Consider the following 27,826-nt stretch of genomic DNA (forward strand, 5'->3'; position numbering starts at 1 on the left):
TATTTTACCTGTTAAACAACAAATAAACCAAAACATACAATAAAATATAACCTAAATCAATCAATATCTCTAATCTAATCCCCCAATAATTTGCTCTGTCATTATCAATGCCAACTTTTTGAACATGTACTTGTAGGGGGAAAAAAAAAACACTCAAGGACTCAAGTGATCCACTGACAGTCGGGTATTCAGGCGTCGCTTGTTTAGTTCCCACTGAAGTTTCTTTTCTTGATACAAGTGACGATGTTTTCCAGAAGTTTCGGAATTGGTGTTTTGTCGCCTGTAGGCGTCACCCCCTCGATCAACTCTATACAGTTTGCCTGAAAGACGAGAAAGAAATCCAGTTGGTTCAGTACACTACCTTTCATCAATGTTCCTCAACTGTGTCCTACCTTCGCAACACAGATTCGACCTTCTCATTTTGCAAAATGTGATGTCAAAGGGAATTCTTACATTTATGCCCTTGGTGAAGCTGTCCAATTTCCTCACAATCTTCTGCTCCTCCGTATCATTTTTACCGAACTTCTCATGTTCGTGCAGGATGTCGTGCGCTTTGCAGAAGAACTTATCCTGTGTGGGACATAAGCAAGAATACATGAGCTTTTAAAAATAAACCAGGCACATACAGTCATGTTAAATTGTGCAAAATGGTCAATGCAATTTGTCTTCTTCACGTAACGTGTTTGTTGCCAATCAGAAAACAGATAAATGTAACACAAATAGGTAAAACAAATACTGGTTCTTCAGTCTAATTGCAACAGTTAGTCACAGCTACGTTTTCTCACCTCACATCCGCTGTCAACCAGGTACGTCAAATCCTCCACAAATATTTGCTGCAGCACATAAAAGAGAAAAATTAGAATTTATTACTTTAGGCAGCCTTTTCTCTGACATGAAAGGATTTAACAAGATAATGCACCAATCAATTGTTGCAAAAATAACTTAACAAGCAAGAAAACAGTTGTGCTCATCAGATGAGCTCTTACCTGATAGAGAGTTGTATTGTATGTTTGAACCAGTTCAATTATAGCTTTTCCTCGAAGGTTTCCTTGACGGTTGTGAAGAGTGTTGGAAACAGCTGGACTAACCAGCAGTGCCACAATGGACACCAGCAGAAACATCATCTTCATGATGCTAGCTCGTTGGCTGACAGACTCTGGAGGAAGCTTTTTCAAAGAAGTCTTTGAATTGATCACTCAATCGTCAGCTTGAAGCTTGTTCTGAGGTCTTGTCTGAGAACGCGAGATTTATATGTGCTTTGCCCACGCCTTTTTGCCACGTTTTTCCCCTCATTGCAAACACACACACACAAAAAAATGCAGTGAGTCTGCAGTATGTGTGAGATAAGATTTGTTTGATTAAGCTGTGGTTGATGAGCAACTTCACCAAAACTGAGCTACATTTCTCTGAACAGAATCTATAGGGTTGACTGACATACTGGTAAATAAAATCAAAAAAAACAAAAACTTTCAAACAAGCAAAAACCCTAACCCTCCAGTGAAAAGAGATACAGGCATAAATAACAACCCAAGTCCTTCTCAAGAGATTTAATGACAGAACGTTATGAGCTCACAAAGGTGCAAACATGGAAACTGCAAAATTGCCCCCCGAATGTTTAAGCAGAACAGATCCTTCCGTTGCCACTGCTGGTCAGCAGATGGCTACTGGACACTTTATAAAGACTACAAATACCAGTGCAAAACGATATAAAACAGTCGTGGTTCATAGCATGGAAGCTGTTCATGCTATTGATTAGAATCATAACCGTCAATGTCACTTTCTTGGTGGAATGGAGGATGTAATATAGTGTAGAGCACAAAAGAAGTTTTAAGTTATTCAGCAGTGATCAACACAGTATGCATCCAACAAGTTTCTGAAAAGCTCTTTCCAGCTGGAGCAAGAAAAAGACAGGAAAGAGATTGCCCTTTAAGTTGAGGTGATAAATAAAAAAATGCCGTGTTGCAGATCAGAAATGTTACTTATTGTGTTGTGGATATTTGTCAGTCTCTTTTGTTTGGGTAGGTTAAGTATTGTGCAGATCAGTTAACTTTCCGACCATTTCACAGTGCTAAATATGGGATTGGGAGCATTTCTATTGCCTCTCAACAGCTCTCAACATGGCGACGGTGAGCCGCCGGCTTGTAGCTAACGGTTTTAACAGTGCAAACAACAGCAAAAGTGCTGACGGAGCTAACAGTGTTAACCTGGGAGGGAACCGGTGGGTGGGCGCTACGCTTCCGAGATGACGCCGTCTGTCAGGACAGCGTTGTCAGCTGTAACCGACTTCATTCTCTGCTCAGGTAAACACTACTCCTCTATGTCTTTACATAGCAAATAGTTGTTTGCGGCTATATCAATGCTCTGGATATCAAATTTAGCACCTTTAATAGAAGGAGTGACTTGAAAGTGGATTCTCATCATGCTTCAAAAACAGAGAAATGTTGATCAACTGGACTTTGCCCAACCAAAAATAAAAAGAAAGGAAAGGATTACTGTGCATTTCCAAAGGAGTTTAAAGAGTCTTTTGTTTCTGCTCAGTGGAGATAGGACGAGAGGGAGGTAATGCTGCACTTTGTGATCTCAGAGTTCTGGTCCTGGTTCTTACGGATGCGGTAGAAGTTTTCGATGTAGCTGGACCGCCCCAGCAACTCCACAAAGTCCTCGTCGTGGGTGATGATGAGCAGCTGGAAGTTACGCTGGCGAGAGCGACTCTTGATGATTCTGGGGAGAGATAAAGAAGCACAAAAATTCATACAGTACTCACTGTACAAGTCCACGTCACATCAAAGCAGCCTTTTGTATTTTGTAGATGCAGAACATTTATCAGTCAGTCAATCAGTTTATCAATAATAACGGCCGTAAAGCCAAAGCAAGGCTGGAGACGTGGCTGAAGAGGCTTATAAATTAGAGCCAGCATGTTGCACAGTCACTGTGTTTGTGTTTTTGCACTTGTATTCTCGTGAGGACCGTACTGAGTTTGATACCTTGAGAGTGAGAACACTTAGGTCGATCCTCACCAGGTCTGTTTGAAGAGTAAGACTTGGCTTTGGGTAATGCATCATGTCAATGAGGGCCCTCACCAACGTTATAATAGTTTCACATTTTTAATTAGTTTTTATCTTATTTTAGTTTCGACTTTTCGATTTATTCATTTTAGTTTGTTTTCGGAGTGTGTTTGCTAGTTTTAGTTTAGTTTCAGTTTTTCAGAAAGGTTTAGTTTTAGTTTGTTTTTATTAGTATGTAGCTATATACATACAAAATACATGCTTAGAGAACTGTGTAGGAATGGCCATGATGTTTAATCTTCGTGCTACTTTAGTGAAGCTATTGTGGCATAGTGTCATCTCCAGGAACGTCAAGTCCGTTCAGTTTCTGCGGTTCAATGTCACGAGAGTTCACGGAAATTTATGCCGTCTACATTTTTCAGGAGTGATATATTTATAGATAAAAAACTAAAACTGAAATGAATTACGTGGAAGATAAAACAGTTTTAAAGATAGAAAACGTGTGTGTGTGTGTACTGACTCTACGAGGGCGTGTGCCAGTGACTCAATGTTGTCTCGGTCCAAGTTGGTGGTGGGCTCATCCAGGGCCAGGATCCCACAGTTCAGACAGAAGGTCTCAGCCAGAGCTAGACGGATGATCAGAGACGCCAACACCTACGCACACACAGAGACACATTAAAAAACAAACATCCACTGTCATTTCAAAATGTCATCGCGTCATCATTTTATCCTGTTATGTGTGTGAAATTGTGAATATGGCAAGAGTTTTATGTGACATATATGCAAATACAGAAAATACTTTTCTGGTACCTTCTGACCGGCACTGCAGCGTCCTCTCATATCCAAAGCTGTGTCTCCTTTCACCATAACTACTCTGTAGTTGTAAACCCTTCGCCTGGCCCCAGCGGTTGCGTTTTCGTCCACATCGGACCGGATCTCCACGTACTCAATGTCTAGAGAAGGGGGCGAAAGAGGGAGTGATGAAACACTGAGAAAAGGGAGGAGAACTATGAACATACAAATACTACATAAACATCATAGATTTCAAAGTGAGATGCACCTTGACCCCTGTAGGTGCTGCGCCATAGGTCTCTGATAATCTTGTTGATCTCATCCATCTTCATGCTGTGGAATTTCATGATGGTTCTGAGGAAAACAAAAAGAAAACAAAGTTACGAACCCAATAGTAGACTAGATACTATGTTTACCTTTTGTTGGACGTCTTACTTTACCCCAAGTGTCATTTCTGTTTTGACAATCAGGTGACGAGACAGAAGCAGATACATGATTGTGACTTATAACAAGTATATGTGATAATAGGCCCGGTTGCTATTCGATCTTTCAGAGGTTGCATTGGGCTCAGTGTGAAGATACTGGCATAATATGAAACTAAAAAAACCTAAGGAATCTATTGGTACCAACCATTTCATAATAGCTTGTTGCGAAGGAGGCTAAATAACGCTCCAAACTTATGCTGATTTTGGCGAGGAAAAAACTGTCATGGCCATTTTCAAAGGAGTCCCTTGACCTCTGACCTCAAGATATGTGAATGAAAATGGGTTCTGTGGGTACCCACGAGTCTCCGCTTTACAGACATGCCCACTTTATGATAATCACATGCAGTTTGGGGCAAGTCATAGTCAAGTCAGCACACTGACACACTGACAGCTGTTGTTACCTGTTAGGCTCGAGTTTACCATGTTATGATTTGAGCATACTTTTATGCTAAATGCAGTACCTGTGAAGGTTTCTGGACAATATTTGTCATTGTTTTGTGCTGTTTATTGATTTCCAATAATAAATATATACATACATTTGCATAAAGCAAGCATATTTGTTCACTCCCATGTTGATAAGAGTATTAAATACTTGACAAATCTCCCTTTAAGGTACATTTTGAACAGATACAAATTTGCGATTAATTAATAGTTGGCCATTAATTTAATAGTTGACAACTAATCAATTAATCGTTGGAGCTTTAGATTAAACTCTAGGTTGGTTCAGGTGAACATGTTGCAGACCACACCATAGTGTGCAAACAAGCATGTACGTATAAAGGGCAGTTATTTGAACTAAAACTGACACGAATGAAGCTTTATGTAGGTTTAAGAAGTGTGCTGCTGTTGCACATACGGATAATTTGGTTACAAGATGATGGCGACAGCAAATATTTCGCTTTTTTTTTAATTTATTTTTTTATAATCTCATATTGATACACGACAAAAAGATATATGTTGATATAAAAGATATGAAAGCAGGCAGTTGGATGCTGCTTTCCGGTATACCAAGAAGCATTTTGTCTATAATCTAGAAAACTGACGAGAAACTCTAATGCGGTTTGCAAACATCAGAGCGATAACAGCATAACCAACGGTGCTTCTTCTGAGGCCCATATATGGTGGATATGTATCGACAAACCCTGAAGAAAGGAAGAAAAAGACGGAGGGAGTAGAGCAGTCCTTATCCATCCATCTGACCTAGTGTATGTATTTACACCGTTGATGAAACAGAAGGAAGTCAGGGCTTCTGACTTCGTCTTGCAAGGGCATTCAACTTCTCGGAAACAACAATATAACATGACTTGGTCATGATCAAAAGAATAAAGTGATGTTATATTGGAGATATATCATATTGCTGATATTAAAAGTATTCCTTTGAATTGTCATGTTATATTGTTATCAATATTGTTACAGTTTGATCGGAGTTTGCGAGTGATTGACAGCCACTGATAGCACTACTATCAGGATATAGTGACCGTTTTATAAAAATACCTTTTTTTTAAAAATCATATTTGCTCCATTTCTACCCACGGCTTTCATGAACTAATGAACAAATGGTTGTCTTCCAACGTTACAACCTGTTTAGTACAGAATTCTCTCCTCGTTTTTCCTTAAACAGTGTTTTCCTTGCCGAGCTGCGGTGGAGGAGTAGTTACACAATTTTGTACTGAAAATACAAACTTTGGATGATACTCACTTTTGCCACAACGCAACACAACGTCATCCGGCAAGATGCTGCGGTGGCCGATCAAATACATGCAAGTTCACATTTCTGGTAGTTAGTTTATAATGTGAACGCTGCGTTTCTACCGCTTACCTCACCATCGTTGCAACGACAGATAAAACAGCAGATCAGACTGTGGTTGTACGAGGCAGCGTCCAGGTGTGAAAGTGTGCAACTGTGTTAAATGAGGTGTTCCTGAGGAAGAGAGCATTTCTCTATACGAAGCTTCCATGGATGAATAAAGATTAAAATGTCTGTTTTTAGCATTTTTTTTTACTCACTGCTCCTGAGACATCTTGATAAATATCTTTACTTGGACAGCTTTTTAATAGCATTTGAATTAAGGGGTTGAGTATGTCCACTGGGTTTCATATCAAACGTTTGATGAACAGTTTACTGCAAAAAAAAAACAGATGGGAGAACAATGTTTTGAAAGCTCTTTTTTGTAATCATATGTAAGTACTGAAATTGTGAAAGAGCAGACACAACATTCGGTTCACACACCTACAGTGACTGCTCTCTATCCGTGACACAATGACCTGGTAGCCTGGTTCAAGATAGTTTCAATTCCCTAAATGAACTAGAGCATCAATTTTTACATAGATTCTGTTTCAGTATCATGTAGAATACTTAGAGAGCTGTACACATAATGTATCAACCAACACTTTTCCCACCAAAAATGAGTCCAATAAAGTATTATTTTTGTTTTAATTCAGACAAGCAGAAAGCTGGAGGCTACTGTTCGCTCCTTGTAGTACAGTTAGGGTTTATTATTAGAATTATTTTGTTGAAATTACTTAATTAATTAAAGTTTTTAGGGGAATAAATAGGACAGCTATAACATATAGTTATTACATAAGGGATAGTGTACAGTGAGCCGGTCATTGTTGTGAAATCGAACCGCCGACCTTTCGATTGGTCAATGCCAGTGGACATTAATCTGCACTGTCCAATATAAACAAACAAGCAGACCCACGCTCACAATCTGTTTTGACTCAAAGTCATTTTACGACAATGAAACAGAGCGAAATGTCAGTCGCAGCATTGTCTTCAGGGTTTTGCTCTATTATGCACAGTTGCACACACAACAATTTGTTGCAAAGTTGGTGACGGAGAGAGTTTCACATTGATTTTCTTCCGCTCCCAAATCAAAACATCTCACCATGAAACCATTTTCTGTGTATTCAGACCTGGTGACCTGGATGTATGGTCTGCTGGAAGGCTGCGAAGGCTTACTTTCAATCTTGATAACAGACACTGCATCAGTGCAAACCCTGATGCCTTAACCCACATATCTGAGTAAATGATGCCTCTGCTCTTTTCTCAGATGGTATCTGAGACTGTGAGCTCACACTTCCTTACTGAGGCTCACTAATACCTTTCATCCTCAGTTAGTGTCTCTGTCAGACTTGTCCATATACACTGTATCCAAGAACAACAAAAAAAAAGGTTTCCACCATGACTACACATATTGACTTTGATTATATGTCAGATGGAATGAGTGTTTTTTGGGAAAGAAAGACACTAAAAAAGCATAATGAGCAAAAGCCTTGAGGTCTGATTCATATCCTTATAAAACAATAAACCTATTGGTGCTTCATTTCATATTAAAACAACTTTAATTAAAACTGTTCCGATACATTTTTTCAACATTTTAAGACGTGCACTGTCGTGCTTTGCTGCCCTGCTGATAATTTTCCAATTAATGGCAGATTTTTATCACAGAAATCAACAAATGCAAACCCGATGCCACACCACAATGCCATGGTAATAACATGGTCACATTCTAGGAAACGAACTTGATAGTTAGTGATTCTCGTAAGACTTACAAAGCGTTGTGGTATTTTCTTGGATCATTATCTACAGGCAAATGAAGTCAATTCTCACACTTAATTCATTTTATGTATCAGTTGTATTTTTCAGAGATTATAGTGCTGATTCTCTTGTAAATACTTACCTCTTATTGTAAAACCCATGTGATATATTTATATATTGAAAATAATCATTAATCATTTTCTTTACTTTTGATATCCAGAATAAATGCATTAGGGCTGCAACTAAAACTTATTTTCTTTATTAATTAATCTGCTGATTATTTTCTCGGTGAATCAACTTATTGTTTAGTAATGTCGGTAAATAGTGAAAAAAAATATAATTTAAATTATATATTTATAATTTCTAGGGCTGTCAATCGGTTGAAATATTTAATCACGATTGATCGCATGATTGTCCATAGTTAATTTCAATTAATCGCACATTTTTGTTATGTTGTTCAAAAAGAAACTTAAAGGGAGATTTGCCAAGTATTTAATACCATTATCAACATTGGAGTGGTCAAATAGGCTTGTTTTATGCAAATGTATGTATATATTTATTATTGGAAATCAATTAACAACCTAAAAAATATGCTCAAATCATAACATGGCAAACTGCAGCTCAACAGGCATCAACAGCTGTCAGTGTGTCAGTGTGCTGACTTGACTATGACTTGCCCTAAACTGCATGTGATTATCATAAAGTGGGCATAATGTCTGTAAAGAGGAGACTCGTGGGTACCCATAGAACCCATTTTCATTCATGTATCTTGAGGTCAGAGGTCATGTAGGTTTGGAGCATTATTTAACCTCCTTTGCAACAAGCTAGCATGATTCCTTAGGTTTTCTAGTTTCTTATGATGCCAGTGTCTTCACTCTAGAATCAATACTGATTTTTAGGTTGGCCTTTCTTTTAGGTGGCTAAAATATGTTTTGCTGTCGGCCCCGTCTACAGCAGTACATTGCTTCGCTTCCATGCGATATCTCCTGTCTGCTTCTCCACGCTGGTTGCGCGCAGACCGCCGTCTATTGTAGGCAATACACTGACTATCGATAAGTACCTCATACAACCCCACTTCAAAACCATCCTTTTAAGGTGATGAGCTTAAAACGATGATATGATGTCACTAAGGCCCCCGCTGGTCGGCAGGTTCAAACCCAGAACATTCTCGCTGTGAGGTGACACTGCGTCACCGTTGCGTCCTCATGAGTAATAATTGGCAAGAGTCAAAGGTTTTACTGTGGAATCTTTCATCTGAGACATTTCTCAAGCCCCCAGTGCTACTGCCTGGAGGAAGTACAAGAGACCCGACATCACTATTCACACTCAAGTTTCCCCATCATGATTCAAATGTCTTTCTAGCTGACAACCTAAAAAGCTTTGTAGTGGGTTTGATAGCGCCACTTCAAAGGGCCTGAAAAGGATGGCAACAGACGGATGTTTCATAACAGGACAACTAGCAGAGATGGTTTGACAAAGGATGTGCCAAAGTTCAAAATCTTACCGACACTACTACAACCTACTTGTAAGCACTAAGCCCCTTTTACAAACAAAATCAAATGCTGAGTGTAGATGTTATTTTTGTTCCAGTATTCTGCAGTGTTCTTCTCATTTATACAGTTTCTCTACAATTGGATGAATTGATTTTAGAGCTGTTTTTTGATACTAGGTAAATTAATACTTGACAATGTTTTCCTTTGTTTGTTCATTCACACCGTGGTATGTTACATTCTTTATTAGTTCTCCAGCCTTTTCACATGTGGTTACATTAGTTTCTGCGGTTTCACGCTGAAATCATTCACTCAGATCTGTTTCAGTCAGTGTCATTGTATACGTACATGTACACTTTCCCAGGCTGATAAAACGCCCACTGACATTTGCTTTTACTACTACCACCCCCTGATTTTTGTGAGGGTGAAATATCACAACAACCGGAAGATATTATTGTGGATTAAAATATTTAATTGTGATTAATCGCATGATTGTCCATAATTATTTTTTTTAGATTTTTTGATTGCTGGAAAATAATAATAATAATAATAATAATAATAATAATAAATAATGCCTGACAATGACTGATATATTTGACTTCAGGACATCTCGGACTACGTACATGCTGAAAATCAAACATTTTTACCGTATCAATTTAGATATTTTCCAAAGTAAAAGTGTAAGATTTAACTATTTCCCATGGTCTAGTGTTAAAAAAGTTAACAAAAATCGCAATAAATTGTAATATCAAATCGCAATACTTACAAATCGCAATACATACTACTAACCCTACTACCACTAACACATATTCTCCATTTCCAATCCCCGATTAGTTAAATTAAATTGAGAAATACCTTGTGGTTAATACCTAATAGTATAAGTGTGTGTGTGTACATGTTCGGGCAACACTTACTGATCCAGGGCCTTGTAGTAGAGATCCAAGTCTTTAATGACCAGCTCTGTTGTCCTCATGATGATCATCTTGTTTTTGTAGCGCTCATCAGCTTTGTCATACTGATCTTCTCGCAGCTCTTTTCTGCAAGCAATCAGTCCAAAGAGGAATGAAATAAATCATATTATTAATATAAAGCAGGATCCATCAGTAGTGATGAATACTAAAGTAGCCAAAGGGCTGGACAGAAACCAGTGAAACAATTACCTACTATAGGTGCACCGACATATGTCAAACTTAGATACTAGATTGGTATAATTATCAACCTCTCAGCTGAATTCGGTTAAGCTCTGTACTGTGTAAACCCAACAATAGATGTGCATATCTCACCTGTAGTGCAGTATCTCCTCCTCGAAGCCTTTCTGACGACCCAGTGCGATACTGCGGTTCTTCTTCAGCTCTTCCAACTTGCGTTCCGCTTCGCGCCGTTCTCTAGACAACCACAGAAAGCGACGAGGTGAAAATATTGTGGCTAACTTCCGATATTACTACCAGCCTGACCACAAGTAACCTTTAACAAGCTTCTGTGCAGCTTGGATCAAATTGATTGATCTCACAAATGATTAGTGACGGTGTAGTGCTCTTACTGGCGTAGCTGCACGACTTGCATGTTGCCCATGTCTTTCATTAGAGCCTCGCGTTTAGCCACAACCTCCTTTAACTCCTCAACACGCTTCCTCAAGGTCAGGTTGTCCTGCAACCAGCGCTCCTGGACCTAAGAAATATAAAAAAGTTAGTTACCCTTTCAGACTGCGTCCCTTCTCAGAGCATCTTGTAAGTAGGTGAAGTTAACTCTGTGACTACTAAGGCCTTATTTGCACCAACCAGTACAACGAGTCAGAAAGACAAAAAATGAAGACAACAATGACTCGGGAGGCTGTACCTTTTGAGTGTCTATGTCCTGACGGATGTTTCCCATCTCCTTGTTGATCTTGTCTTTGTTCTTCTCAGCCTCGTGGAGCTGAGTGTTGGTTTCTTGAAGCTCAGACTCTTTTTGCTGCAGCAACAACAACAGACAATGTCAATAAAGCTGTTCAGTACTTTCAAAAATGAATAAACCAACACAATTAGAGCCAAGCTTCTACAGCTAATATCAAAAGGTAACAAAAAGTTATTCAAAGGAAAAGCAAAGCTGGTGTTTCAGAGTGAATGAAGATGACATACGTTAACCTTTTAAGATAACCATGTGTATGTTATAACCATCGTAGAAACACCGATGTATCAATATGATACTGGTAAACATGTTACCTCTTTGTATTCGTCTTTGCCGTCGTCGACATATTTGGTGATGTCTCTTTCCAAGGCGGTGACCGTCTTCACTCTGTCTTTAATGCCATTGATCTATCAGAGGCAAAGTGTTGGAACAGTGATTAGATTAAGATTAATCAAATGAAGCAGAAGAAGGGAAAAATGCTTCTAGTCCATTGGGATTTATACATTATTTTTACATTCTTACTGTATATATATATATATATATATCAAAAAATAAAAATAAAAAATACAGCATTCAAATAGTGATTTGGAGGTTGAATACCATGGCAACGGTCGAAGCTTCCAAGCTTCGAGCCCAGCCCTATTTGCATAACAGTCTAGGCTTATTAAAATAATGCTGACTCAATTTGAATATTAATGTTTCACTGTTAAATAAATCCAGTGGTTAAATGTAAGGGAATAGAATACGAAAATATCAGGAAGGCCCATTGTCAGCTGTTCCCGTTCAGCAAAAATAGAGGGAGTAACACCAAAATAGGAAAGATATAACTTGGAGAGGAGGATATAATCTATTGTCCAGTACCAAGTGAGTGAAACAACACTTTGCTGCTGATGTCTCAGTACAGAGAAAGAGTTCAGAGACAAATGTGAGATTGTGTCCACCTTCTCCTGCCCCTCTTCCTGTTTCTGCCTCTTGCGCTCCACCAGCTCCTGCTTCTCCTGTTGCAGCTTCTCCAGAGCAGCAGACAAAGGGGACAGCTGTTCCTTCGCTTCCTGGTTGGACACGAAGTGAGAGGGAAAAATATCACGTGCAAAATGTGTATTGCATTCTCATAAACAAGTCTAGAGAATTAACTTGAACTTCAAAAGATGACTGGGAAAAATACTACAACAAATCTTGTGTCTTGAAGATTTTGTGCCTTTACTTCAACATCTTCCAAGAAGTAGTAGTACATAAACCAAAACAATAAAATGTACCCTGATGTCCCTGGTTAAGGCCTGTATCTCAGCGGTGAACTCCACACACTGCTCCTCCAGCTGCTGCTGTTTCTGCATATCACTGCTCAGCTGGAGTTTCTCTGCTCTCGTCTCATTCACGGCACTTTTCAGTATCTGAATCTGATCCTGCTGGTCCTGGATCAGCTTACGTTTCAGCTCCATCTTGCTGGAGGCTGCAAGGACACAAAAAGTTACAAACAGACAAAGACAAAAAAAAAAAAAAGAAATTTGCAATTTCAACTCCCATCCGTCTTCCATCTCACTCCTGAAGTCAACAATCTGCGGCTGTGCATAAACATCTGGAGACCAACAAGTGATCTTTAATATAGATGCTCCAAAATATACAACAGGTTTTCAGATTAATTGTGGTTTTAATGATGGAAACACCTAAAATGCCTCATTCACCCTCACATCACCTTGATTGATTACCTATTTTAAGCATGCTTCAAGTGTCTGACAGTTCAGTTTTTTACTGTTCCAACGTGGTAAAAAAACAATGATCATGGCTTAGAAAGCACGAAACACACAATTCCTCCAATTTTGAATGGTCAGTGTGGTTTGACTTTAAGATGAATAAAGTACTGCACATCTACATCATTGAGATTTTTTTTTTTTTAAAGTAAGACTTAGAATACACTCAGTTGCCAAATTATTAGGTACACCTAGCAAAAACTAATGCAGTGGTGGAAAAGCTACAACATTAGAAACCAGACTGTAGAAAAACAGAATTTCCCTCCAAGAGGCTGTTCACGCCAGCCGTGCCACTTTCATCCTTTTATCCAAGTTACTTGGGACGTTGCGCTCCTATCGCGCCTTCCTTTACTAATCAACCAAAACCTGTGCGCTGCGATGACAATTAAGTCGTGGTTATTTACCAGTAAGCCTCACTGACTAAACTACACAAAGTAAAAAGAAAGATAAATTAATTTCCAGCACCGTAAATCCCTCACAGTAACATTACTGCTCGATTTCTGAGTGTCAATGTAGCGGACCTTTCAACCAGATGTTGTGACATTCTTGGATGGAAAGGGTGAAGCAAGTAAAATAGTCCATGGGACAGATGTAAAGCTCTGGGTAGCCCTGCACTAAAATGATTAACTTCTCCTCCATATATTTACCGTAGACTGATATTTACGGAAGAAAGAAAAAATGTCTGCCTGCTGTGATTGGTTGTTCTTCGTCAAATGACATGCGGTGCAAGTTAATTCGTTCCAAAAGTTGACCTATTTTTATCTAGGGGACGCCCTGAAAAATAAGAGCTTAGGAACGCTTGTGCTGCCACGGCGTCACTCTCGTTTTTTTTAGTACGCCTTCCGAGCGTCTATATTGACAGAAATGGATTTGAGAGCGCAAAAAATATGGCGTGTTAACAGCCACTAAGTGTGTGTAGCTGTATGCTGTCATCTTACTGGTGTCTAGCTTGTGCTGAGTTTCTTGTTTCTCCTGACTGACTTGCTGGATAGTTCTGGTCAGGTCAACTCCCTGGAGTTTGGCTGCCTGCTGAGCGATTTTCCTCTCCAACTCTTTAAGGTCCATCTGGAAAGAAAAAAATACATAGTAAGGTGAAGAAAGAAATGGGGGAGAAGGGGTGTGTGTGTAACTTTGATATCAGGAAAACAGAGAAAATGACGAGAAAAGAAAGAGTCTCAGAGGCTATATCTGGAGGAAGAGGGAATGGTGGAAAGATTAAAAGTGTAAAAGAGAGGAAAGACTGAGCGAGGAACTGGTTAGAGTGTAAAGGATGGAAAGCGACAGAGGTGGTCAAAAAGAGGAGGATGGTACCAGGTATCTGTCCATGAGAGATATGTCCTGCAGGCAGGCCTTGGCTGTTTCCTCCTCTGTCATCAGGGTACCGAGCAGAGTCTCCTGCTCGTCCACGTCGCCCTTCAGCTTCTCAATTTCTCTGTTCACAGTCTGCAGGCGGTTTCTCAACTCAGGCAACTCCTTCTCCTGAAACTGTACAATGGACTGCCTGGGAGGCATGACAGAGAACAGAAATATACTTTGAGCAGAGAATAAAAGTGTATTTTACATTTACTTAGATACTGTCATCCAACAGTCTCTCTTCTTCGGCTCCCTGCTGTTACACAGGGAACAGATTTCTCTGAATATGTGGATGGATGAAAGGATAACCACTTTCTCTTGGAATTTGTACTGAGTTACGACACAAGTTTCAACACACCCAGATCATTTGAGAATAGTCTAGGATTTGATGTCCTGAGGAGGCTTAATCAATGACCTAATAATTAAGAAGACACTGGAGTCTAACAGCCAATTCACATTGAAAGCATATTTGATGTAAGTCACTTGCACGTCTCATGGAACAGATAAGCTTCCATGTTATCAGATGCATAAATATGCATAAAGACCCCCTGCGTTTTTTTTATGCTTTAAGTCTCTTTTTGTCGTGTTTAGTAAAGCGTAATCTGCATACACAGCTGTTTAAATCACACAAATATCCAACTATATATGTGTTTTGGACTTATTAACCAGATCTACATTGACTGATCAAGCCTTACAGTCTGTCTGTGAGCTTGTCTGCATATTCCCCTCACTCGCTACGGTTGGCAGGGAAATGAAAATCAATCGCCTACATAAGCACTGTTGATTTCTTCCCATGGAGACGACATGAAAACTATTTTGGTTCAGTACATTTCCTCTGTCAGTCTGCCTGGTGATGGCAGGTTAACCAGCCGCTGTTCACTCAGCAACCCAAGAGCTGCTGTTGACAGACGACTGAAGACGGAGTCAGTGTGGTATGGCTGGTGTGGACGACAGAACGGAGTTACAGAAACTGATAAAACTTAGTTGACGGACTTTCTACTTTGATAACAGTAAAGTTTGTTTGGATAAGTCTCCACTAAATTAGATCATGATGATCCATTATTATCTTACTTGTTTTTTCAGATAAACAGAAACTGATAACCAACACACAACTATACCATCACCATGACAACAGAGCAATCTCAATCTGCTGGTGAGTCATACAAGGAAAACTAAAAAAAAAGAAAAACCAAGTGGATCTTGTGATAAGTTTTAAGTGTGAAAATTTACATTTGGCTGTGTCCGAAATCACTCACTACTCACTATATAGTGGACTATCTTGTGAGTTTGCCATTTTTTAGTGCTGTCCTAATGTATAGTGAGAATTATCATACCCTATATAGTGGACTCAAAGTATCCCACAATGCATTGTGAATAATAGTGAACAACGATGGTCACTCAATAGGCACTATATACCATCATGCATTGCGCTGAAGGAAAAATGGCAGACGGAGGAGGAGAGAGAGCAGCGTGATGGAGACAAATCCATGAGTTGTGGCGTGAAAATAACATATTTAATGTGAGCAGAGCAGCACATCACAACGCAAACAGCCACAAAGTACTTTCAGAGGCAGTTCAGAAAGGTATAGAGCATCTTTGGTACTTTGTATTTATCTATTTGGGAAAATATGCCACAACTGCCACATTATTATTATTTAGTATTTATTGTGGCTGGTCTACCAGCCGATGTTGATCTGGCACTTTTTAATTGTGCGACAGCAATAACGTAAAGAACGGCGAAGAGAAAATGACCCGAGTAGTCTGAAAGTGTTGTTTAATTTTGCCGATGAGCTCACTATATAGTCCTCTTTATAGAATTCCATAGATAGTGAGTAGGGAGTGGTGAATGAGTGACTGATTTCGGACACAGCCTTTGTGTTTAACTTGAGGATACTAGACCCCTGAACCACAAGGTAACCGTTTGCCGGAGTACATCATATCCCAAATTAGGATTTGATAGCAGGCATTTTTGGGAAGGTCTATCAATTAAACCCATATTTAAGCTTTGTAGTTTGTATAATTGTTTCTTCTGAATGAGCAATTTCAATAAGTTTAACTGGTCTGAATATCACCTCACATGTTGAAGGGTTAAATATAGAAAGGGAATGGCTGCTGGGTCTCTACACTCTCAATGGTAGGGTTCTGCTCAGGTCATGAAAAGACAGTGGAGAGAACCAGAGATACAATCTCAATCATGTGAGAATCTGGCTCCATCTAGTGGAGTGCATGTCATAAAACCTGCACTCTACTCTCTTAAAAAAACAACAAATGGTAAGAAAAAAAACACACTTAATTCCTGTAAAGCAGTGTAAAAGCACATTTGGATACTTCATATTAATTGTCCATACTGTTTGTTCTTTGTGGTGTAAATATATGATATCAAATCAAGGGAAATATGAGTAACTGAATGGAAAAGGTTATGGAAAACTATGAAAATAAATTCTGATTTGTTCAAATGGCAGTAGCAGATTTATTTAGATGCTTTTTTTAGATGCTGTTTTTTTTTTTTTTTTTTTTTTTAAATGGTCATTTATTTATTTCATGACTCAAATTCAGTATAACAATCTTGTGGTGCGCAGCCCAGTGGGCTCCTCCTTTCTCTACATGCCATACTGCTTGAATAAACACAGCTGAATCTCTATTTTTAGTGTGACAAGTAAGTCTACAGTCTGTTGTTTGTGCACAATTGGATGACTGGATGAATACATCAGGGATTTTTGTTTACTGTATTAAATTGTGTTGATCATGGGTAATTTATGAACCTTTTTATGCCAGACTCTCAAATGGGGAAACGTATCCACCAATGAAGATGACTTAAAACGTGAGCCTTCATAAGAGTGTGCTAGTTTTATCTTGTGCTGTATGCAATGCCACTGCTTCCTCACGGTACTGCCAACCTGATACCTGTTTATAATTTTTTTAGTTTGAGGACTTTAAGTGCAATGTAATAATGCCTTTTACTTGCACATTTCAAGTCAATTTAAATACAGTTTTTAAATTCAGCAACCATTTATTTCATTAATCAAGCAAAACTGCAGCACATTTAGTGGTTATAGCTTCTCAGATGTGATAATTATTTGCTGCTTTTCTCTGTTATATCACTGTAAATTTAATGACCTTGAGTGTTAATAATCAATTTCAAGATGTCACCTCGGGCTCTGTGACAATTGTGTATTTTCTGACATTTTACAGACGAACACATGAAGTGTGAGAAGTAACAGATTAATTGGTAACAAAATCATTGAATCAAAGACGGGACAAAAAGCCTGCAGTCATAGAGACTTGGTAATAGTTAAAATAATGGTATACATTTCAACACTGTTTCCCCACAGAGGCATTATTCATGGCGTTGCACTCACGAAAAGCGGCAATAGTAGTTGTGTGATGAATTTAAAAATTAAAATCCAGCTTATTTTCTCTACAGATATGTCTGACGATCCGACAAACTGAAACGCTGTAACGATTTCTTGAGTAACTTGATTACTAAAAACAATTGATGCAAATTCTTTGCATCGAAGCTTCGTTTATGTTTTTGCATTTCAGAAAATGTTTTATTTAAACCCATAATTTAATATGGCACTTAAATGCACTAAATGGGTTTGGTTTTGACAGATAGTATGCAGTTTAAGCAATACAAATGAAACCAATTTAGTTGTTCATTTTAAGAGACCTGTCTTATTTTCTCTATTGTATATTTACTATTGCTCTTTAATAATAAAGCAAAAGTATTTCTTATCCGATTACTTGATGGAATAATCGGTAGAGTACTCGATTACTAAAATAATGAATAGCTGCAGCCCTAGTTTGAAGCATACTGACGTTTTTAGTTGCAGTCCTATTTGAAAGTACATTTAATTTTTCGATGTTTCCAGAGAGTCCGGTACACTTGTACACCATCTCTGTCTTGCCACAGCCAGCTTTCTGCATACCTGACAGGTCTGAGAGCCATCATCTCATCTCTCTTCCTCTCCTTCCTCTTCAGGTCCGTCTCGGTGTTTTTCAGCTTGTCTGGCACCAGGCGTAGTTTGGACTGCATGTCACTGATAACTTCCTGCAGATCAGAGTCTGAGGGGAACGTCCGCTGGCACACAGGGCAGCAGGGCTCTCTCTCCTCCGTCAGCTGGCCGATGAACTGGGTGTACACGGCTGTGGCTCCAGCTAGCATGGCTATAACAAAACAGATGGAGGAAGAGAGAATACATTGATCATATCTTAATTTATACTACTTCAATCATGAGGCTATTTGACTATTTGTGTCTAAGCCAAGCCTTCTAAATTTCTATTTCGGAGCATTCACCTCTTTGTTTGGAGATCTTTTCCAGATCGTCTCGCAGCTTTCCCAGGTCCTGCTCCAGATCCTGACTGCCACACACGTTGAAGAACTTCTCCTCGTCGCTGGCTAACTGCTGCTCCTTCTTCCGTACCTCGGCAGCAATGTGGCTTTTATTCTGCTCACTTGATGCCAGGTCCTTGCTGAGAATTATGAAAATCATGACATGATTATTTTCACATTTTCCTTTCTTATGTGTGAACTTTAATGTAAAGAAATCCTACTAACTTGAGTTTGGCAAGTCTGTCCCTGGTGCTGTTGATTTCCTTAGACTTGGCGTAGATCCAGTCCTCCAGCTCTCTCTTGTTGGGAAAGTGGCCCAGCAGTGACACCAGATCGTCGCTGTGACGAGACTTGATCTTACGAACCTGCTCCTCCTTCTCAGTCTGGAGGAATGAATGAGAGGAAAGATGAGAGGTGATACGACAGAGAAAGGAGAGACGACAGGAGCAGGTAAGGAAGAATGGGGAAAGATGAAGAGAGAGATAGAAATAGTATAGAAGATTGACGTATGTTTCACATTTTTTGTAACATTCACAGTGTAAGAGGAGGAAATGCTTCAAGTGAACTTAGGCTACACATTACCTTGTCCTTTTTCAGCATGTCCATCTGCGTGCGTGCAGTGGTGTGTGTGTTGAGCATCCCCATCTCTTGGTCGAGCTTTCTCTGCGTGCGGTCGAGTTCAGCCTTTTCTCTCTGGAGCTCCACCACCTCCGCCTTCAGCTCCTCCACGTTGGAGCTCTGAACTGTACTTTGCAGCTCACGCTCCTTAAGAGGAAAACACACACACAAAAATATTGGGAATTCATACAAATAATTTTTCTTTAATGCTCCTGGAAAGAAATGCATGTAACAAGTCATGTAAACAACCATACGGCTGATTCTTAAACAGTACTTTACAGACTTATCCAACTGAAAAAAAGGCTAGGGGAGAGTGACTTAAAGAGAACAACAAACTTAAACAAAACAACAGACAAGCAAACACACTTCCAGGCGGCAACTTCCACATCAGAAAATTGAAGAAAGCGGAAGTGCCTAAAACTTGCATTTTTTCTAATAGCCAGCAGGGGGCGACTCCTCCTCTGCAAAAAGTCAGATTGTATAGAAGTCTATGAGAAAATGACTTCTCACTTGATTTATTACCTCAGTAAGCATTGTAAACATGAGTTTATGGTCTCAATCACTAGTTTCAAGTCTTCTTCAATACAGCATGATGTTCATTTAGTAACGTATGGTCCCTTTTAGAGTCAAATAGACCAGAAAGCAGGGGATGCTTTAGGTCGTGGCTACCTTGTAATAGACAGGTTGCTACCACAGCCATGGCATTCCACAAAGCAATGGGTGACGTCACGGTGACTACGTCCTGTTCTTATACACAATCTATGTTTTACACACCTTACCTACTTAACACCTGTGGAAATTCACACCGTCTAAGAAAACCTCATCATAGCCATTGTGTGTGCACTCACCACTTTAGCCAGCTCATTCTCCAGTTCTTGCAGTCGGCTAGACGAACCCTCCAACCTCTGAAGCTCTGTCCTGATGTTCCTCAGTTCCTGCTGCTTCTTTCCCTGCAGGTCTCTCTTCAACTCCACGGTTCTCTCCAGGCCGGTCTTCTTATCCCTCATTTCATCAATGGACTGCTGCTTCTGCTGCTCTTTTTCATGGAGGTCCGCCTGAGTGGACAGAATAGTAAGAGGAGGAATCAGGCGTTGCGATAAATAGGACATTTATTTGTGATCCAACTGACTGTCACTGAAAATCTTTCTTGAAGGTAGAATTTTTTTTTAATGTGAAATAACACAGCTATTTATTGGCATTAAATACCACAGCTGCAAAAATAATAATAGATATATCGAATGTGATCAGGGCATTTCTTACCATAACCTGACTGACTGTCTCTTTTTCCTGCTCAAGTCTCTGTGTGACGTGACGATTAAAGCTCTCGAGCTGAAGAGTGGTGAAGGGCGGTCGGTCGTAACCCTCCATCTCCAGAAAGGAGGACAAAGAGCGAACCTGAGAAAGAGATGTTTCAAAATTATACATATTCTTTATTTTGTAATAAATGGTTAACTATTGTATTTTAGGTACAATCCACACACTAAATTAAAATAATGGCATTTTCTTTTTTGTAAGTAATTTCCAATATATTGCAAACCAAAGACCGTTTTTGTGTCTTTGTATATGGAACATTATTAAGTCTTTAGTATAGTTACTGTACACGGTTAGAAAAAATAATTGAGCATTAGTAAATCTGATAGTGTTGGCTGTGTGTGGAGGGGTTCACCTTCTCCTTACATCACATTACATCTAACTTTTGTCCAAAGCGACTTACAATAAGTGTATTTGACCACTATGGGAACAAGAGCTGGATGTCCTAAAAAATGTAAGTGCATCGCTTCCAAACAAACAACTAAGAGTGTGTTCAGCGCTGCAGCAAGTGGATTTTTCTCTCTCACCTGAGTGTCGCGGTTCTTGATGTTTTGAGTGTGGCGGTCGGCCTCCAGCTGCAGACGACCTGGGAAAAGAGGATTTCAGAAGCTAATTTAGTCTCCAGGAGATATCTCTCTTTATCTACCTGTCTGTCCATCATTCCTTGTATCTATCACTGATATTGATTTTTTTTTTTCTTGAAAGAACAGTCGAGTATTTCGAGTCCTCCTTGGACTTATTTCTGGGATTGATTCTGACATTTTGGTAAATGTGTGCAGGTGTGTGTACCTTGTTCCACCAGGAGATCAGCCCTGACTCTGTTGAGTCTCTGACACTCACGCCCAGCTCTCTCCAGCTCCTTCTGGCAGTCCGTCAGCCTCCGCTCCTTCTCCCTCACCGTCTTCTGGTGGTTCTGGTAAAGCTCCTGCAGCTGCTCGTCTGAACCCTGGAACACCTGCAGCACACACAGTTCACTGGCTTAGAGCGGCTCTGAGGCCCAATGACAGCTTAGTAAACTGTCATGCTCACAGGTTAAACTCGACTGGGGCACTCTATAAAAGATATATATATATATATATATACGCACCAATGGACACAGCATATACCAACTTCAGGTGTAACAATGCCTGCACAGTAAGAGCATTACATCATGACTACATTACATCAGTGCATCTACAGCAAATAAGCAAGACTTGGAGCGCCTTGGTAGCCGAATGATTCCAGCTGGGGACCTTTCTTGCATGTCATATAGGGCTGCAACTACCAATTATTTTCATTCTCGATTAATCTAGAGGAGTAAAGAAACCAGAAAATATTCACATTTAAGAAGCTGGAATCAGAGGATTCTGACTTTTTTCTTAAACAAATTACTCAAACCGATTAATCGATTATCAAAACAGTTGGCGATTAATTCACAGTTGACGACTAATCGATTAATTGTTGCAGCTCCACCCCCTCTCTCTCTCCCTGTTACCTGTCTGCCTCTTCACCGTCAACTGTCCAATCAAGCCGAAATAATGCCAAAAAATAATCTTTAAAAAACCCCAAAAGAAACAGAACTGATGGCTGTTAGATTTTGAGGGAATAAAAAAAAATGACTACGGACACTTTGCAACAGAAAGCAAGTGTTAACCGTGGTCATAATAGACCATAATAGACATAATAAAAAGACACATTTCCACTGAGATGGATAATAAAGTCTTTCCATCTATCTCATTCTGACAAACATACACAAAAGGGCACTCAGTTGCTGATGCTTTCCCTCTCAAATAAAAACAAACAGTCTCCAAACGTAGACACAAACACAACTGAGAGAAGCACCAAACAGATGGGAGGAAGAGATTCCTGGCTCCTGTAAGGCAGAGGAGCAGAAACACCCAACAGTCGTAAAAGACATTCATGTCAGTGATGAACTGGCTTGTGATAACAGAATTACAACAACCTCATTCACCATCTGCAGTCTTTCTCTTAGTTTCCAATTTATGTTAATGATACTCACAGAGTGGAGTCTGGAGGATTATTAAGCAGGTGTTCTCTCACTCACACACACACACACACACACACACACACACACAGGGAGACTTGTTGTGTTTTCCTCTTTTTCAACATCTTCGTTCATGCATTTCATTTTTTTTTTTTTTTTTTAAATCCATCCTCAAGTATCTTTCAAGCTTCTTTTCGGATTTCCAAAAATGTTTTAGCCAATGTTTTGCCTCCACGATTAGAGGCTCCTGTGGAGGCTGAACAGTGTTTCCTCCCATTCTTAATTAATAATTTCTGTTTCTCAGTCCTATACAAAATCTCCTTCAAATGGTTAATTTTAACATTATATAACTCGTGTTTGTTACTGTGTATATATTAAATACTGCATTTCTATGTTACCTGCTCCATAGTTTCCTCCAGCTCCTTGTTGTCCTGCTCCATCTGTTTCTTTCTGCTGTCTAAAGCCTTGATGTCGTTGTCCAGCTTCATCACTTTCCCCAGTTTCATGTCGATATCCGTCAGTCGACTCTAAAAATCATTATTAAAAGTGAATCAACAAATTAATGGGCACTACTGCTATACTTCAGACATGCATGTGTACACCTGTAAACATGTGATAACCCTCCTGGGCTTACTGCATGTTTTGATTAATCATGTGATTTCAACTGTTCTCCAGTTGACCAAATGCCTTCATCTCTCCTTTTAAGACATACAGAGCTTCTAAGATAACTATAGATTTTTTTCAGATTGATACCAATATCTAGTGCTGAAACTCACACTTGATTAATCGATTAGTTGATTGACTTTGTTGCTTATAATTTTTGTAATTAATTTCTATATTCAAATATAAAATGCTTGTAGGTCAAATACAATATATTTACTGATTACAGCTATGACATGAAAACATTATTTTTATCATTTATTCTTTTTTTTATTGTTGGTAATTTTATATATATATATATATATAGTATTTGTAAAAACACCTATTTTTCACTACTTGTGTACATAACAGTCCTGTCTATCCCTCACTTTTATTTGTCCTGCTTTCTTGTCCTTGTCCCTATTGTTTTTTTTCTATTTCTGTGTAAGTACATTTAGAGAGATGCATAAAATTGTGTAAAATTCCTTGTATGTATGTACTTGGCAAAAAAAACTGATTCTTGAAACATGTGCATCAACACAAACACACATCATGAACCAACCTCCAGTGGATCAATCAGGCTCTCTATCTGCTGGATGCTGTCTCTAGAGGCCATCAGCTGAGCCTCCTTGGTGTCCACGGTCTCTTTAATCTGCTGGGCTTTCTCCTTGTTCACCTTCAGGTAGCGCAGCTCCACCTGACACTCTTTGACTGTTTGACTCTGTTTCAGACGCAACTGACGCATCGTCTCCAGAGCTTTGATATACCTGAGAGAAACACAAAGAGACAGTAACAGAGTTTCCCTTCTAATTGCGATATTTGAATGATTTTAGGTAATGTGATGCTTTACGTTAAAAAAAAAAGAAGACATAAATGTAATAATGAGAATGGTCTTTACTTGGTTGCAGCGAAGATGGAGTCAAACTTTTCTTTGAGTGCTTTGCCTTCGCTAAGTGGCCAGTTCGACTCTTCTTGGTGACAAAAGATGACGTGAATCAGCACAGGCTTCGATACGCCCAGAGCAGAAATCATCTCCCGATCCAGGTCACCGCACTTTGACGGCAAACTCACCTTCTCACCGTCTCTGGATGAATGATGACGGAGGTCACATGTAAAGACAGGGGTCATGTAACATTAATACCAGTCCAAATTTCTTTTTTTTTTTTTTCAATAATACACAAATATGAGAAATGAAATGTGTGACTGTGGCTTACTTTAACCTGGTGATGACCTGCTCCAAGCTTTTGAAGGTGTAGTTCTTTGCCTTCTGAGTGCAGGACATGGAGCGATGGATAGTCACTTTCTCTGCGTTGACGTCGGTGAATAAGAGTCGAATCTGTGCTCGCACGTCTGTCTCATGTGCTTCCTGGAATTCACACAACAGCATGAATTTACTTTAACAAAGATCAGCTTCGACAATCCTCTTCTGACAGGGAGTGAGCTAGAGACAGGGACTTTTATTAGGTTAGGATTAAAATAGTTAGGATGATAAAAAAAACATATAAATGGTTTTGTTGTAATGATAAAGTCATCACATATTGACCCGATCCATCCAATAGGTCGTATTCAGTCTTAAAAGTCAATCATTGCTTCATTTTAAGCAGGTATTCTGTTTCTGGTATGAGGACTATCACTGATTCAGTGAAATACATAGACAGTTCAAATGTCAGAATTTATAATCTGGCTATTAAATATTAAAATAGATTCAAACAATTTAATTCATAAAATATTTGTTCTTTTTTATTATATCATTTTCAGTGTTACTTTAACACATGAGTCAGCAGGAATAGAGCTGCAGCTTCTTAAATGTGAATATCTTCTGGTTTCTTTACTCCTCTATGACAGTAAACTGAATATCTTTGAGTTGTGGACAAAACTAGACATTTAAGGACATCATCTTGGGCTTTGGGAAACACTGATCGAGATTTTTCACCATTTTTTGACATTTTATAGAGCAAACAACTAATCGATTAATCGAGAAAATAATCGACAGATTAATCAACAATGAAAATAAGTTGCAGCCCTGAACACGATAGTGTGAGAAACTAGTGTGAATAGAGTACTGTGGACTGAAAACCGTAACATCCCTGCATAATTTGCAGTAAGCTCACCTTTGGATCATGAACAAATGCACTTCCTTTAGATCCAGGGGGAAGTTCTCCTGCTGTTGCATACCTAAGGCACTCAATTATAGTCTGGAAACAGAAAAGAAAAAAGGGTCATATTGTACAAGAATGAAAACATGACAGCTGCAGTTATCATTTTGAGATATTTTTCCAGCTTCCACTGTCTGTGGCTACTTACAAAATATGAAAAAAGAGCACAAATCACCAGACCAGCTAGCCTAAACCCAATGCATACTGTCACCTTTCTTGTTCATTCTCCACAGGTCATGCTTCACAGTCAACCTTTGCTCTCGTCAAAACATGTTCTCGTACCGTTTTCCCTGCTCCGTTGGGTCCAACCAGCACAGTCAGCGGAGTGAAGAAAGAGATGACTTGTTTGTCTTTATCCTCAATCCCAAAGCTCCTCACCCCGAGGATGCTCATCTTGTCTATCTTTGACATCTTTGTTTTCTGAAAGAGAAAGAAAGAGAGAAAGGAGAAGAACACATGACATGAACAGGCCATGCCAAGCTATATGCAACAGAAGAGGAAGAACAATGCCTTCTAATTTGCAGTGCCTTCTAGTACAGTTGCAGTGGTTACCAGTGGTATCAGTTGATCTGCTGACTATGGCATTTGGTTTTGAAGTTGCTGTCAGTTCGCACTTTGCAGATACTAACTTATTTAAGCATTTTTGCAAAATTGGCCGTAACATATGATACAATATATCAAACGGTACTGTGCTGAAAAGTCACTAAAACTTTTACTATGTCAACAAAAAGCCATTTTTGAGCTGCTGTATTTACAATCACAGAATAGTCTAGTATAGGGACACCAACTGATATACAAACAATTTTACATTTTTCACCTCAAGATTAGGGCTGGGCGATATGGCCCAAATCTTCTATCCCGATATAGGTCATTACATATCTGGATAACGATATATATATATATATATATCATGATATAGCATGTTTTCTGGTAATTCAATAAATAGTCTATAAGAAATAACCACATGGTAAAGCCTGTTTTTGTATACTCCTGTGTGAATTAAATACTTGACAAATGAAAAGTACTGAGTATTTTCTCATTTTAAGAACTTGAGTGCAAAATGAACATAACAGTTTTAAGTGAAATTATAGAGAAAAAATAAATAACTATAGACCCAGCCTCTATCACGATAGAAACGATATAGAAAAATATATACAATAAACATTTTTTATATCGTTTTGATAATATATATCGGCATATTGCCCAGCCCTTCTCAAGACTGATAGTAAAACTATGAGAAACATAGCACTTGTATGTAAGAGCTCAACAGTTTGAACAGTTATATATATATATATAAATATATATATATATATATATTGGGGTGACAAGGGTGGAAACTTTTCATCAATGGCCTATGTTCCACAAGGAATACAAAGGCCTAATGAATGATTATATATATATTATATATTATATACTGTATATAAATATATTTATATATATATTATATATATATTTATATATATATATTTAAAAAAAATATATATATATATAATATATACATATTTTTATATATACAAATATTTTTATATATATAATATATATATACATACGTATATACATATACATATATACATACACATATATACATACATATATACATATATATATATAAATACATATATATATATATACATATATATATATATACATATACATATATATATATATACATATATATATACATATATATACATATACACATATATATATATGTGTATATGTATATGTAAATATACATATATATATATGTATATATATATATATATATATGTATATATATACATATATATATATATATATATATATATGGCTTTTGATATACAGGCATAGTTGTTGTACTGTTGGTTTTGATCTTTTGATGATGATTTGGTGTTAATATGAAAAATAGGATTACAAAACGTTTGAAACTTTATTACTCTGTTTATATGTGTGTATAGAGTTGACATGAGGAGGATTGGGAACTCTGGTCGAATAAGAAATTAAATTGTAATTCATTTATCCCCTACTCATCATACATGATGCTGTTTTTTGTCGTAAACTGCACAGTTTAAATACGTTAAGAACATTAACTAAAGGACATTTCGCTTTTACATTTCTAGATGTGGAGAAGATGCGTAAGTGTAATATAAAGTTAATTAACGTGACGCACATTAAGGTTAGCTAACATTACACATGGCTTCCTGTCAGCTCAGCAGGCTCTCTAACAGCTCGTTATAATGCTGCGTTACAGCATGTTGTAGTTAGACTCGCTGCCCAACACTGTGCTCCTTCCTGCAGTAAAGCAATGCTAAAGCAATGTTCGTTAAGTAGCAGTAGTCTCTCCGTATGTATGCCATGAAGTCAACTCACCTTGGTGTTGTTGTGTTTCAGAGAGTGAAACTAGTTTTCGCGCTGTGGCGAATAATGTGACGTCACCGGCGACTTCCGACTTCCGGTGGTGTGTCGAATACTACTTCCGCCGTCGATATTTTTTTATTTTATTTT

The 27,826-nt window shown here is 38.5% G+C and overlaps 1 protein-coding gene across 2 annotated transcripts; it reads right to left on the reverse strand.

The window, feature by feature from the left end:
* Nucleotides 1–1,532: 1,532 nt before the first annotated feature.
* rad50 (RAD50 homolog, double strand break repair protein) lies at nt 1,533–27,826 on the reverse strand. Of its 2 annotated transcripts, none has more exons than XM_037748985.1 (28): nt 27,696–27,826; nt 25,625–25,766; nt 25,298–25,381; nt 24,401–24,552; nt 24,085–24,270; nt 23,749–23,953; nt 22,946–23,074; nt 21,353–21,518; nt 21,091–21,149; nt 20,513–20,647; nt 20,101–20,307; nt 19,217–19,399; nt 18,860–19,017; nt 18,599–18,774; nt 18,231–18,468; nt 14,260–14,449; nt 13,887–14,013; nt 12,457–12,650; nt 12,142–12,252; nt 11,515–11,607; nt 11,150–11,263; nt 10,854–10,981; nt 10,597–10,698; nt 10,228–10,350; nt 4,066–4,151; nt 3,816–3,958; nt 3,526–3,659; nt 1,533–2,721 (listed from the first exon to the last, which is right to left on the reverse strand). In XM_037748985.1, exons 2-28 carry the CDS (start codon nt 25,751–25,753, stop codon nt 2,535–2,537), a joined length of 3,939 nt encoding a protein of 1,312 aa, XP_037604913.1. In that variant the 5' UTR covers nt 25,754–25,766; nt 27,696–27,826; the 3' UTR covers nt 1,533–2,534. The 2 variants fall into 2 exon arrangements, with proteins under 2 accessions (XP_037604913.1, XP_037604914.1); XM_037748986.1 differs by having other exon boundaries at nt 25,625–25,762; nt 27,692–27,767.

The sequence above is a fragment of the Sebastes umbrosus genome, chromosome 17 (assembly GCF_015220745.1).
Source record: "Sebastes umbrosus isolate fSebUmb1 chromosome 17, fSebUmb1.pri, whole genome shotgun sequence".
NCBI lineage: Eukaryota > Metazoa > Chordata > Actinopteri > Perciformes > Sebastidae > Sebastes > Sebastes umbrosus.